Source organism: Heterocephalus glaber, unplaced genomic scaffold (genome assembly GCF_053883595.1).
Source record: "Heterocephalus glaber isolate CG9 unplaced genomic scaffold, H.glaber_assembly_v1.0 deba00000071, whole genome shotgun sequence".
NCBI classification, from domain to species: domain Eukaryota; kingdom Metazoa; phylum Chordata; class Mammalia; order Rodentia; family Bathyergidae; genus Heterocephalus; species Heterocephalus glaber.
Genome location: NW_028258137.1, coordinates 987449 through 1000017, shown reverse-complemented (window position 1 = coordinate 1000017; position 12569 = coordinate 987449). Strand labels below are relative to the sequence as shown.

At 66.0% G+C, this 12569-nt stretch overlaps 1 protein-coding gene across 6 annotated transcripts in view; it reads left to right on the top strand.

Moving 5' to 3' along the window:
• The window catches only part of Zfpm1 (zinc finger protein, FOG family member 1), a 47676-nt gene that overhangs the window by 18428 nt on the left and 16679 nt on the right, over positions 1-12569 (top strand). For 4 of the 6 annotated variants that reach the window (XM_004842690.3, XM_004842691.3, XM_021256584.2 and 1 more), the window contains exons 2-3: positions 184-312; positions 2372-2494. In XM_004842690.3, the coding sequence (XP_004842747.2) occupies positions 184-312; positions 2372-2494 (252 nt within the window). The remainder of the gene's footprint in view (positions 1-183; positions 313-2371; positions 2495-12569) is intronic. The other 2 variants (XM_004842693.3, XM_021256583.2) reach the window with 1 other exon arrangement.

The following is a 12569-nucleotide window of genomic DNA, read 5'->3' as shown; positions in this document are numbered from 1 at the left end:
AGGCAGGAGTGGTTCCCATGCCAAGGGTCAGCACGGTGAGGGGAGCAGGGGCAGAGACTCAGGGGAGGCCCTTGCAGGTCAGGACTTGGGGTCCGGTGGGTGCTGGCCTGACTGCCCAGGGATGGGAGGCCTGCGTGGCCATGCCCAGAGGTCCTCATGGCTCCCCCTGGGCTGTGTCCGCAGGTTCTCCTGGAGACATGGATGCTGCAGAGGAGGCCCAGGCCCCAGACAGCAGCCTTGAGGAGCAGGAGGCCCCAGCACCAGAGCCCACAGCCATAGGGAGGCCGGAGCCCCTGACCCCTTCCACCGCAGGTGAGTCACGGTCCTTGTCCCCTGGGCCCCAACCCTGTCCAGGGTAGGACAGGGACACGTGCACATGCGACTTAGACAGCTGGGGGACTGAGAGGCAGAGCAGAGCAGGAGGATGCAGCAGGGCCCAGAGGGGTGGTGGGACTGGTCGCCAGCAGCTGCCCCCCCGTCAGGGATGGCGAACCCTCTGGAGACCGGGGTCCCAACTGCTCCTGCCGTCGTGGCCCGGCACACTTCTCCTTTCTGGGGTGCGCACTGTTACCTGATGCTGGGTGCCGGGCGAGGCTGGGCTGACTTGTCTCGAGTGCCCACAGACCACAGGCTCCCACCACTGCCCGGGGCTCCGCCCAGTCCAGGCTCAGCTCCGTGCCCTCTGGCCGGCCACCTCGCAGCCCCAGGCCCCTCCCTGGTGGCAGTATTTCTCCCCAGGACAGGCCTGGGACAGGGACACCATCTGCACACTGAGGGAAGAGCCACAGACTCCGAGAGGTCCCGTGGGGACAGGGCTCCAGTCACCGCCAGCTGCTCTTCGTGGGGACAGAGCCACACGGAGTCATCACCCCACCCCACCCCGCAGGGCAGCGATCACATCCCTCTTGGACCCAAGATGTTGTCACAACTCTGATGGGGGCATGGCCATGGCCCCAGGCCACTGGGAGGGCTCCTGGCAGGGGACGTGAACAAAGGACAGGCAGGCGGCGACCTGAAGAGACCCCAGGACCTGCGGTCATCTGTGCCACAACCCAGTGGGCAAAGGCAGAGCCCAAGAAATGGGGGTAGTGGGTGGGGGATGGGGGACGGGGTCTGTCGGGAGAGACTGTATAAGGGCACAGGTGGACTTGGGGCCAGCGAGGGGCGGGTGGGTGGAGAGTGCACAGACTGGACCCTCCTGGCTCGGGGCCTGCCCTGCAACCCTCTCCCTCACACCTCCTGCTCTGAGTGTCCTGGCCCCACCGGAGAGCCACCGGCAGGAGTCTCCACCTCATCCCTCGGAGTCCTGCGGTCGGCCTGCTGCCTGCCGCCCAGGCCTGGGGGAGTGGTGTGGGCCAGGCACCCTGAGCCTAGCTCACTAGGGACACGCGGTGCCAAGCGTCCATTAGGCTGCCCTCTCTGGCCATCAGCCCACAGCGCCTTGCAGCCAGCTGGCCCAGGCTGACCCGCTGTCCTCTGGGGCCTTGGTCTTCGCATCTGTGCACTGGGCGGGGGCCAGGGCTCCTTAGGCCCCCAGAGCCCCGCTATTACCCGGCCATCGTTGCTGCCATTAGGCGCTGTGCTAGTGGAGGGGCCTGGCGCGAGCTGCCAAAGGGCAGTGCGCTCGCGGGTGGACTCTGACCGGTGGCTTCCTGGGGAGCCAGCCCTTATCTGATCTGGGAGCTGAGCTGCGCGGGGCGGGAGGGGGCAGGACGGAGGAGAAAACGGCCTGGGCTGCACCTGGCACCGGCCCGGCCCAGCGCGGTGATAACGTGGCGATGGGCGTGGTAAGGGCGGAGCGTATCTGCGCTCAGGCGGGTCCAGCGCGGCTGCCTCAACGTGGCTGGAGCTCAAATGCCAGCCACTTTGATTTATAGCCAAAAATAATAGGACTTTTATACTGTGTGATTGATTTATTTGATGTTAATCACGGCCCTTATCGCAGTATTAATGATCCACCGGCGCGTGACGTCATGGGGGGGCTTTATGGGAGCGCATCGATTGGGGGGCCGCAGTGGTTATCAGCCGGCTGGGGAGGCAAATATGCCCTTTGGGCTGGAATTGGGTGCGGGGCCAGCGGAGGGGCCCTGCTGCCGTGGAGACAGCAGCCGAGTGCCACTGCCCCGCACACCTGGTGGCCTTGCATCTGGAGCCGCTGTCAGCACTGCCGCTGCTCCCAAAGCGTCTTGAGGGTGATTAAAGGCTGCCAGGAAAATCGGGATTTCTTCCCTGCTCCCTCCTAGGAGAGGCAGCCAGGAGGGCAGTGACTCTGCCCCCGCTTGTGCGCCCAGCCTCAGTTTCCCTCCTGGCCACAAGGAGACCGCTGGGCACCCAGAGGCTCAGGGATGTGATGGTGTTTTCCTCTCTGCAGACGTGAATCCACCTCTGGCACCAGCGCCAGTGCACTCCACATCCCCGGGAGCCCCCGAGGAGATGGAGGTGCCAGGGCCTGAGACACTGCGGGAGGAGGCAACCAGCCCCTGGAGCGGGCCAGGTAACCAGCACTGGGGTCCCCTAGTGCCAGGTCCCAGGGTAGCCGGGCCACACGGGGTACTCGGGTCATGGAGGCCCCAGGGCTAGACCCATCCCTAAGTCCCATCAGCCTTCCTGGCGGGATACGTGGCGAGCTGTTGGCAGGAGATGGTCACCAGCGTGGCCGTGCCCAGAGCAGGACGCTGCCCTGAGTGGCTACGTGGAAGTGTTTGGAAGGTTCCTGGAGAAGGGTGTGGCTGGCCGGGAATGAGGAGCAGCGGAGTTGGCCAAACCTGGCATCCCCAGGGGACTGCGGGGGGGGGGGATGTCTGGGGCACCCCCCGCCCCCAGCAGTGGGTCAGGCTCCAAGCAGAGAGGAGCCCTGGCCAGGGCAAGAGAGGACCACTCTCCCTGGCCTGGGGCGCCCACAGCCCCCTCCTGATGGGTGGGCTCCAAACTGCCGGTCAGTCTGAGCTGCAGGGAGTCTAGGGCAGTTTGGACCCCAGACGTGTCCTTCCGGGGCCACTGCTTCTGGGGCTGACGTGTCCACCTGAGAGCTAGGGAAGCTGGGTGGGGTTGTTGCTGTTTTTCCTGATTAATAAATAAGCAGCCCAGGAGCCGGGGTGGGCGGGCACTGTGCAGAGGAGCTGGCAGGGTCCGTAAGCAAGGGGGGTGGGGCGGAGGCTGAGCACGCGGGCCAGGCCCACGTGTGCACACGGCACACACGCACACACTGAGCACCTGCTGCGTGTGAGGCAGAGTCCTGTGAGGTCCGTGTGTGCGGGGAAGGAGGGCCTGGCCTTGCTGGAGACTGGGGAGTCCGGTTCAGGGTAGAGCACCAGGTGGGCGGGCAGTCGGCGATGTCTGAGGCCGTGTGGCTCTGCGGGAGGGGGGGGTGGCCCACGGTCAGCACAGCCGGAGAGGGAGGGGCAGCTGCAGTGGCCGCAGCCAGGACAACGGCCCCAAGCTGCACGAGCAGGGGCCCCGGGCATGGAGCAGCTGGACGACGGCACCGGGGCCTCCACCCTGTGCCTCGGCACCGCAGCACTCCGGGACACCATCACCCCAGGCCTGGGAACAAGCAGGGGCGAGGCCACAGGATGCCGCCACCCCCAGGGAGTGCCTAGGGGCCCGGGGCTCTGCCCTGTGGGTGACAGGCTAGGAGAGGCCAGGCCCCTCCCTCACGCAGCACAGGATGGCCAGGTGCCCGGGCTTCTACCCCGGCTGTGGAGAGCAAGCGCCCGGGCTCCGTCCCCACATCCACACGGCTGCCGGGCATGGCAAGGCCCAAGTGTGCCTGTGGGACCAGGCAGGCGGACGCACGAGGCCGGTGCAGTGCTGACCGCACTCCAGATGAGGAGACCCGGCTGCTGGCAGCAAGGGACCAGTCCAGACTCCCCCTGGACAGCGCCTGGGGTGTGAGCATCAGCATTCACCTCCCCGTCCATCCCCATCTGGGTCCTGGTCCTCAGCCTCCTCCTCAGAAGGGACACAGAGCCCTTGGGCTTGGGCCTGACTGTGTGGCAGCTGCGGCCGTGGTTTGGGGTGGGGGCACCCCACTTCCTGCGCTATCTGATGACTGAGCGACTCCCGTCAGCATCCGCAGATAGGAATTTCTGTGCAGTGGGCAGCGATGGGCCGATAGGCGGCCTCTGGCCAACCGCCACAGCAGCCACTGCCTATCAGGCCCCCCACAGCCTCGCTTATCCCAGGGGAAGCCGCAGCCCCGCCGTGTTATCTCCCAGGGCCACTGTGCCAGTGATGGGTGTCAGGGCTTCATAGGGCCTGCAGGCTCGGGGCCCCTGGGCAGTGCCCACTGGCGGCCAGGCCATCTTTGCCCCTGGTCCGGTGCTCTCCCAGTCTCTGGGACTCCCCACCCTCTTCTTGACCCCTGCAGCCCCCAGTGAGGGATGAACACAGTGCTGCCCAGCAGACCTGGCCTGGGGACCCTGCCTGGGAGATGCCATGCCTTCTCTTTGGGGGGCAGGAAGGCTGGCCCCAGGGGGGACTGGGCCTCAGTTCCCATCCCTCCCAGGGTGGCTTGCGAGGTGCCCCGGCCGTGCTGGCTGCCATCAGCTGGACCAGGCCCACAGCATCCTGAGGCCTCTCTACCCCCAGGGCCATCTCAGAGAGGCTCGTGGCTTCCGCAGTTCCCTGGTGGCCCGGCCTGGGACAGGTGGCCATGAGGGCCTACAGAGGTACCTGAGAGGCACGGGTAGGAAGGAGGTGTCCCAGCCCTGTCCCCGCCCGGGACTCCCAGGAGGGCCTCACACACACTGGGGTGCTGCACCTGGCGCGTGAGAGGCCGCCGTCAGACTCCCCACTGTCTTCTGGCCCTGCTGCAGCCCCCAGCAGTACCTGGGGACCCTACCTGCCACCTAGTGACCCTAGCCCTCCAAAAAGTCCAGGGTGAGGCCAGGGATTTAGCTCAGTGGTGCCACCGCCTGCCTTGTAAGCACAAGGTCCCGAGTTCGATCCCTGGTACCAAAAAGACCAGGGTGGCACTCAGCAGTGTTTTTTTGCTTCTCCAGAGCTCGCTGCTGGCAGCTTTGTACTGAGTGTCACTGCTTGGAGCAGGAGCCCTCACATTGGAGAGGCAGGAGTGCAGGCCTGGGGCCTCAACCTCCCCTCTGTGACGCAGCCAGAAGAACTGGGGCATCAGCCTGTCACCCCCGCCCTGGGGCAGCCTGGCTCTTCTGGGCGGTCAGGCAGTAAGGTCACAGGCCCCGCAGCAGCCTAGAGTGCCTGGCACCCCAGCTCTCAGGCAGGACCGGCCAGGAGGCAGCGGCACATGTGGCCTCGCGCCCTCCTCTGGGGAACAGGGACAGCAGCCGTCCTGCCTAGATGTGGGGGCTGCAGCAGAAAACCCTCGCGGGGTCCCCAGCTTCTGCAGGCAGCCAGCCCTGCCTCGGCTCCGGACACTCCGAGGAATGGCCTCAGTGCCTCCTGGGCTGGACAGGCGCTGCCAAAGGCACCGTGGACGTGGAGGGAAACAAGGGGCCGAGGAGAGGCTGCTCTGGGGCCGGAGGGTCGGGTCCGGGGCTCTGCTGACTCCAGCCTGACCCTGCAGAGGGGAGCAGGTGTCGGGGCAGAAGGACCGTGGCCACCTAGGGGAGGGCAGAGCAGGCCAAGGCGCCACGTCTTCCATGAGCCCCAGCCCAGATTCTGGTTGGGAGAGGGATGTGCAGGCAGGGAGAGCCTGAGTTTATCTTTGAAATGACCTTGCGCCGCAGGCTGGCTGCTTAGCATTCTGATATGCAAATGAAGGGGCCACAACCTACATCCTCCTGGTGGGGTGTAGCGCAGGCGCAGGCCCTGCCACGGGAGGCGCCGGGATCACCAATGCAGGGCCACGTGCCGAGCCTTGGTACCTGTGTCCTGTTCCTTCCACCCCTGCTTCAAGTCAGAAGGCAGTGGCCGGGCAGACGCCAGCCAGCAGGATGTGGAGGGTCCAGTCCCACTCGGGGTCCTGGGCTGTCCTCAGGTCCCAGCAGTGTCCGTCCGGGGGCACGATCAGAAGGTGAGGAAGGAGCTGAGGCCACCCCCCACCCACACAAGGCTGCACAGAACTGGAGGGACCAGGGACTGGGACACGGAGCACGGGCTGGTCCAGGTCCCCCCTAGCTGTCTATCCAGACACCAGGTGGGAGGGTGGCCTGGGGCCGGGTAGAACCAGGACTGTCATTGCACATGCTGTCCTGGGGGCACCGAGGTGCAGGGAGAGGCCATGGTGTTCCCACCGGCCCTGTAGCTCCAGTGGCCTGAGGGGAGGTGGATGTAGGATGAGGGTCCATGGCGAAGGGTGTCCCTGGGGCCACCCATGGTCCCCTCATCACCTGTATTGGTTTCAGAACAAATTCAGGGGACAAACGTAGCCCTGAAGGGTGGGCAGGCCTGGGGGCAGCAGGACAGGCTGGTCGGGGTCATGTGCCACCCCCAGCATGGCACTGTGGTGCTCTTGCTGACCCAGGGCCACCCTGCCAGCCACCCCAGGAGGCCAGAGATGCCATCCCAGACTCCTCTGGTGATGAGAGAGCATCGGGACCACCTCCTAGGCACCCGGCAGGCCTGGGAAGGTGTCCAGTGGGACGTCCCCTGTGTGGCCTCCAGGACACGTTCTCCATCCAGAGCCAGCCATGGAAAATGGCCTCACAGACGGCGGTGGTCAGGCGCAGGGCCTCAGGCACCACCTGCAGGCCACAGACACCTCGTCCCTGCGGTGGCCCTCCCGGGTGCTTGGGAAGGGTCAGCACCTGGCTCAGGGACAGGCGGGCCCCAGGATTCCCAGGCTGAGTGGACAGGGATGAGCTGTTCCTCCACTGAGCACCCTGGGCCTGGAACTCCTTCCTGGTGTCACTGTGACGCCGTGAGAGCCGACCTCCAGCAGTCCTCTTCCTGTCCCCACTCAGCCCCGGCCTCTGTTGGGGCCCTGTGCTCAGCAGAGGGTCACCCCGCCTCAGGATCGGGGGTGCCAGAGGAACGGGGAACTCTCTGATGGGGGCAATCCCAGGTCTAGGAAGCTGAGCCCCAAGAGGCAAGCAGGAGTGGAGACACCCAGGGGAGGCTCTGGCACGAGCAAAGGGCCTGGGGTTTCAGTGCTGTGGCTGGAAGGGCTGGGGCTCAGCGCCTCGAACCATGAGTCAGGGCCTTGACCGTTTTTCTTTGTGGTGCCAGGGGTCGAACCTAGGGCCTGGCATACGCTAGGCAAATGCTCCCCACTCAGCCCTGCCCCACTGCAGCGTCACTGTCTTGGCTGGAAAAGGACACTGAGGGCTTTGAGGGCTGGGTCAGCTGCTTGCGAGGGTAGGGTGTGGGGCTGGGCCTTGGGCTGGGGCGAGGCTGTGCTCAGGGCCCAGTCCCTCCAGCCACTCTGCGGGCTTGGGAGCCTCCACGTGGCTCGGTTGAGGGCCAGGGCTAGTTATCTGGGCTGAGCCGTGGCTAATCTCGCAGGCCCGAGTTTCCATGCGGACCTCGAGGCTGGTTATCGGCGGCCGAGGCGGGGCGCCTGTCCGGATGGACGGCCGGAGATGGGCCGATAGAAGCCATTCTCCCCTCCCGCTGGCCACCAAGTGTGGGAGGGAAAAATCATTTCGGCTATTTGACCTTATCTCGGCCTGGCGTGGCGGGGCCATGGGCCTATTTGTCTTAGACTGGGGCGGGGGAGGGCCTGGGGGTGGCAGGGGTCAGCCTGGGGCCAGCGCAGCCGGGCAGCCTCCCTGCCAGTACCCTGGAGGGCGCTCGTGTCGCACCTAGGGCTGCACCTGGCCTGCCCTGCCCCGCGGCTGGCACCCCGGCCTCAGGGAGGAGCCCGGTGTCCCCGCAGCTGTGAGTGAGATGGGAGCAGTCCTGCCGTCACTGCTGGGCGGGGTGGGGCCCAGGCCCCGATCTGTGATCTGTCCAGGAGCTGGAGGGAGATCACCCAGGGCCAGCACAGTCCAGGCCCGGAACCCGCACCGGTGGGAGACTGAGACTACCGAGCCAGGGGATCCAGCGCTCTGGGAGGCTGAGGCAGGAGGGCCTGGGCAGCTACTGAAGAGGCCCTGTCTCAAAAATAAAAAGGGTGGGGATGTAACTCAGCACACAGAGCCCGGGTTCAGTGTCCAGCACCCTCCCTCAAGCGAAAGCAAAGGAAGCCGCAAGCTGAAGGCGCGAGCCGGGCCCACCCTGCCACGCCAGGAGAGTGGAGGCCAGGTCCCTGCTGAGCAGGAGCAGCGCCCGGCAAGGGCACGGCCAGGGCAAGGCACGGTCTGCTTTCTGTGGAGCACCTACTGTGTGCCAGCCCTAGACACTGCGGGTACTGTGAGCAGCAGGCGAGGCGCTGCCCTGGAGCAGCAGCTGGGAGAGTGGGATCACAGAGGGCGGGGTGGGGACAGCACAGTGGGGTTTGCGCAGAGCCCAGCAGACAGGCGACCTGGGGATGGATGCCTCCCTGTGAAGGGCCGGGCCGTGGCCGGTGCCAGGGTGGGTATCTGGCCAGTACCGAGGGCAGCAGGGACAGCGGGGTGGGCAGGGCTCGGGGCCGGCAGGCTTACACTGGAGCGGGCTTCCTGGCTGCAGTGCGGGCGGTGGTCGACCCAGGAGGCTGAATGGGGTACAGCTGAGATGAGGGACCTGCTGGCCAGACCCAGTCCAGTACCCTGGGGGACAGGCTGGCAAGGTGGGCGGCCCGCTCCCCACCTCTTAGGCCCCTGCCTGGCTCCCTCTGCTCACTGCCCGCCAGCCCCCACCCTCTGGAGCCTCTGCCTGCGCCCTGGCAGCTATCTTGGCCACCGTGCTAATCTCGTGGCTTCCTCCTCCGCCCTCCGGCTTCCTGCCCAGGCCTGATCCCCGCCTGAGCATCTCCCAAGTGAGCCTGGGGCCACCGACGCTGCCCAAGGGCCTGGCAGCAAGGCCTGGTGGGCACTGGCCGCCAGCCGCCACTGCCCTGGTCACAGTGGTCAGTGTGGTCCCCCCTGCCATCACAGCCACCGTGCCGAGCTGTGGCACCATCCCGGCCCGCCAGCCAGTGTGACTTGCATCATTGCAGTGACCGGCACCCCTGGCCCCATCGCTGGCCCCATAGCATTGGCCCTGGGACCCCAGCAGCACCGTTTCTGCCGTCGGCACCATCCCCGTGGCACAGGAGCAGGGCCGGCCTCAGCCAGGGCCCCCGTCAGGCTCCCCCCGAGTCTGGCTCCTTCACCAAGCCCTGCCCCAGGAGGGAAACCGAGGCACCACAGCTGCCCTTCTGCCAGTGGCACATGCCAGGTGGTCAGATGAGGAAACTGAGGCCCGCTAGCTGCCCGATGTCACTCAGCCCTGGGGGGAGCCGGCTGTGCCCTGACTGCCGGCCCCACGGGACTTCACACGGATCCCAGCTCCCTCTTCGCCCTGCACAACGGCGACTCCTTATTTATTTATTTATTACTCCTCTATCTCCACACGTAACTTTTGATTTCCTCACTGCGTTTTTCCATTATGGCCGCAGAGGACGCCGCGGATAAGATCGGTCCCCAGAGACGGGACAAAGGGGCCGCCATCGGCTCGAGGGCTGGTCATATCCTGCGCAAAAGGGCCGGAGATGCTATCTCGGCCCCTTTGTGTCTCCTGGGCCCAGCCCCCAGCCCTGTCCTGCTCCCTCGGTGTCACCGTGGGTCCTCGGTGTCCCGGCCCGGTGGGTGCTGCGGGGCGCAGTGAGGCCTGGTGACCTCATTGCCCGGGTGGCCCGGGGAGCCCAAGGGGCCCCGAAGTAGGGCCGCCCAGCCCTGGGCCACCTGGGCCTGGGGACCAGCAGGACCTAGCGCCCACCCAGGCCTTTCCAGCCGCCAGGTGCAGTGGCGTACACCTGTGATCCCAGCACTCTGGGAGGCTGAAGCAGGAGGACTGCAAGTTCCCACCCAGCCTGGGCAGCTTAGAGACTTAGTGAGACCCTGTCTCAAAAAATTAAAAAGCGCTGGGATGTGGCTCAGTGGGAAGTCCTGGGCTCCGCCATGCGCACGCACGCACGCACACGCACACGTCTCGGCGTGGATGGCGGGGGCTGAGGCCACGTGGTGTGGACACGGCTTCCTGTCTGCGGCCCTTACACAAGTCCTACAAGAAGAGCGCGGTGATTATGAATGAAGCGGCCTGGCAGGGTGGCCCGAGTGTCCCTGGCGAGGTGAGGGTGGGGCCAGCTCTGCCGGACAGGCAGGCAGGAGCTGGACCCAGGGAGTGGGGAGCCCATGGCGTTGGGTTCAAGAGCAGGCCAGGCTCCTACCTGGCGGCGGATGACGCACCGTCCCTGGGTCGTCCTCCCTGCAGAGCCTGGGCAGGGCCGGAGCCTGCCTGGCGTGTGGCTGGGCCCCTGACCTTCGGTCTCCTCCACTGCTGTCGGGCGGACCTCGGCCATCAAGAGGCCCCAGCTTTAGGCACCCCCTCCGTGGTGGGCCGACGGGACTCTGGAGGCGGCAGACGCCCCGGCCCATGTGGCTGGGTGGCAGCTGCAGCCCTGCGCCTCGGAACAAGGCCTGCTCCCCAGCACCCTGTGGGGCCCTAGGCCTCCCTGGGGCGGCACCAGATGCCGGCCCCTGACCTTGGGGTCACAGGCACCGCCCAGCCTTCTGCCTCCTTCCAGGTGGGGCAGACGTGGCTGCCCGGGGAAGGAAGAGCTGGGGAATTCGGGGACCTCACCTTCCAATCAGCCCACCCGCCAGCAGGAGGCAGAAGGCAATTGCCCGGACCCCTCCCAGGGCTCCCTGTGCCCACTTCTTGGGTGGGAAGACTGAGGCCAGAGACCCAGCATTGACTTCTGGGAAGACTCTTAGGTGCCACGGGGTCGGGGTGATGCTGTGGGGGGCAGCAGAGGGCCTGGGCAAGGCCCCCTGAGGGTCCAGGCAGGGACTCAGCCCCACTGCCCACCCCAGGCTCCCTCTCTAGCCAGTGCTCCTGGCTGTGCCAAGGATGCAGCAGTGGTGTCTGAGACCTCGTCCCTCCCAGGCCTCAGCTGGGTCCCAGGCCCTGTGCGTCTCAGCCCCCCTGCCCCCGCCACCAGAGCCACCCCTCCAGGGACAGAGGACAAGGGACAGATCCCGGGGCTGCAGGGGTGAGCAGTGGCCGCACCCCACTGCCCCCACCAGGTGCCCAGCTCTGCCATTAGCCAGGGCCAGGGTTCACTGATAAAGACACCAGTGCTCCCTGTCAAAAAATCAATACCAGTTGAGGTTCCCTGCAATGGGGAGGGCTGCTTGGGTGGGAGGGGGCAGCACCCCACCATATCTGGGGTGAACCCAAGGGGACCGGAGGTCCACTGTGCCCTCCTGGGGTCTCCAGGGCCAGCGGCAACTGGCCAGGAGAAAGGGGCTAGAGCCTCGTGCAGCACCCAGCTTGGGGGTAAGAGGGCAGGGAGGCACTGGCTGGCCACCTGTCCCTTCTCCCAGCCACACCCCCAGGCAGGTGCGTGTCCATCATGGCCATGTGCCTGGCGTCATGGCTGGGCTCGCTGGCACTGTGGGTGCATGTGCACACTCATGAGGCTCCTGGGTGCCCCCGGCCTGACCTAACTGCTGGTCCCACCTTGGGGGCCGCCACAGCCCCCTGTGCTCCTGGCTCCCAGGAACAAGCCCGGTGTGGTGCAGCCCTGGGGGCAGACACTGGCTGTGGCCACATCAGGTAGAGTTGAGTGGGGCCACAAGGCCACAAGGCCGGGCCCTCATCCCTCCTGGGTGGGCTCTGCAGCACAGCCAGCTGCAGAGAGTGCAGGGCCCCGGGAGGCACGGGAAGGTCTGGGCCTGGAGACCCTGCGCTGGCCTACGTGGGGAGGAGACCCAGAGACCTGGGGCCGAGCGGGGCCCCAGCAGCCTCTTCCCAGCAGGGCACGTCCCTTCGTCCTCCTCCTCGAAAGAGTGCGGCTCATTCACGGCCACCTGGCCCACACCCGGCTCTGCATAAGTGAAGACAGGACGCTGGGCGGGGCGTGGCCTGGGCGGGACCCAGCAGGAGCCCGGAATCAGGCTGCACCAGTGATGCCCACTCCGGTGTGCGTGGTACTGGAGACCAGGCCCACGCAGCACTGAGCTGTGTCCCTGCCCCATTATTGGGGGTGGGGTTTCTGTGTCCTTGAGGGCTCAGTGGGGGTGGGGGGTGCGTGCGCATGTGAGGCAGGGTCTCACTGAGCTGCCTAAGTTGGCCTTGAACTTGCAGTCCTCCCGCCTCAACCTCCCGAATGGTTGGGACTACAGATTTTCACTGCCACAACCAGTCTGATCCCCATTTTTTATTTTTTGTTTCATTTTACTTTTTTCTTTTCAGTACTAGTGATTTGAACCCAGGGCCTTTGCATTGAGCCACACACCCCAGCATTGCCCAAGGTGGACTGGAACTTGGGATCCTCCTGCCTCAGCCTCCCAGTATACTGAGGTTATGGGCATGCACCACCACACATGGCCTGATCCCCAGTTCTGTACAGACCATCAGCCCGCAGTGGAAATCAGCCTGGTGTGGTGGGGTCCGTGGTCTCCCTCCCTATACCTGTGCCCATGGAGCTGTAGCTCCTGGGCTGGGATCCTGCTGCCCTCTCAGGGCCACTTCCTGCCCCTTCTCGGCTGGGAGGCACCCGGCTGCCCTGTGACACTCCCTAC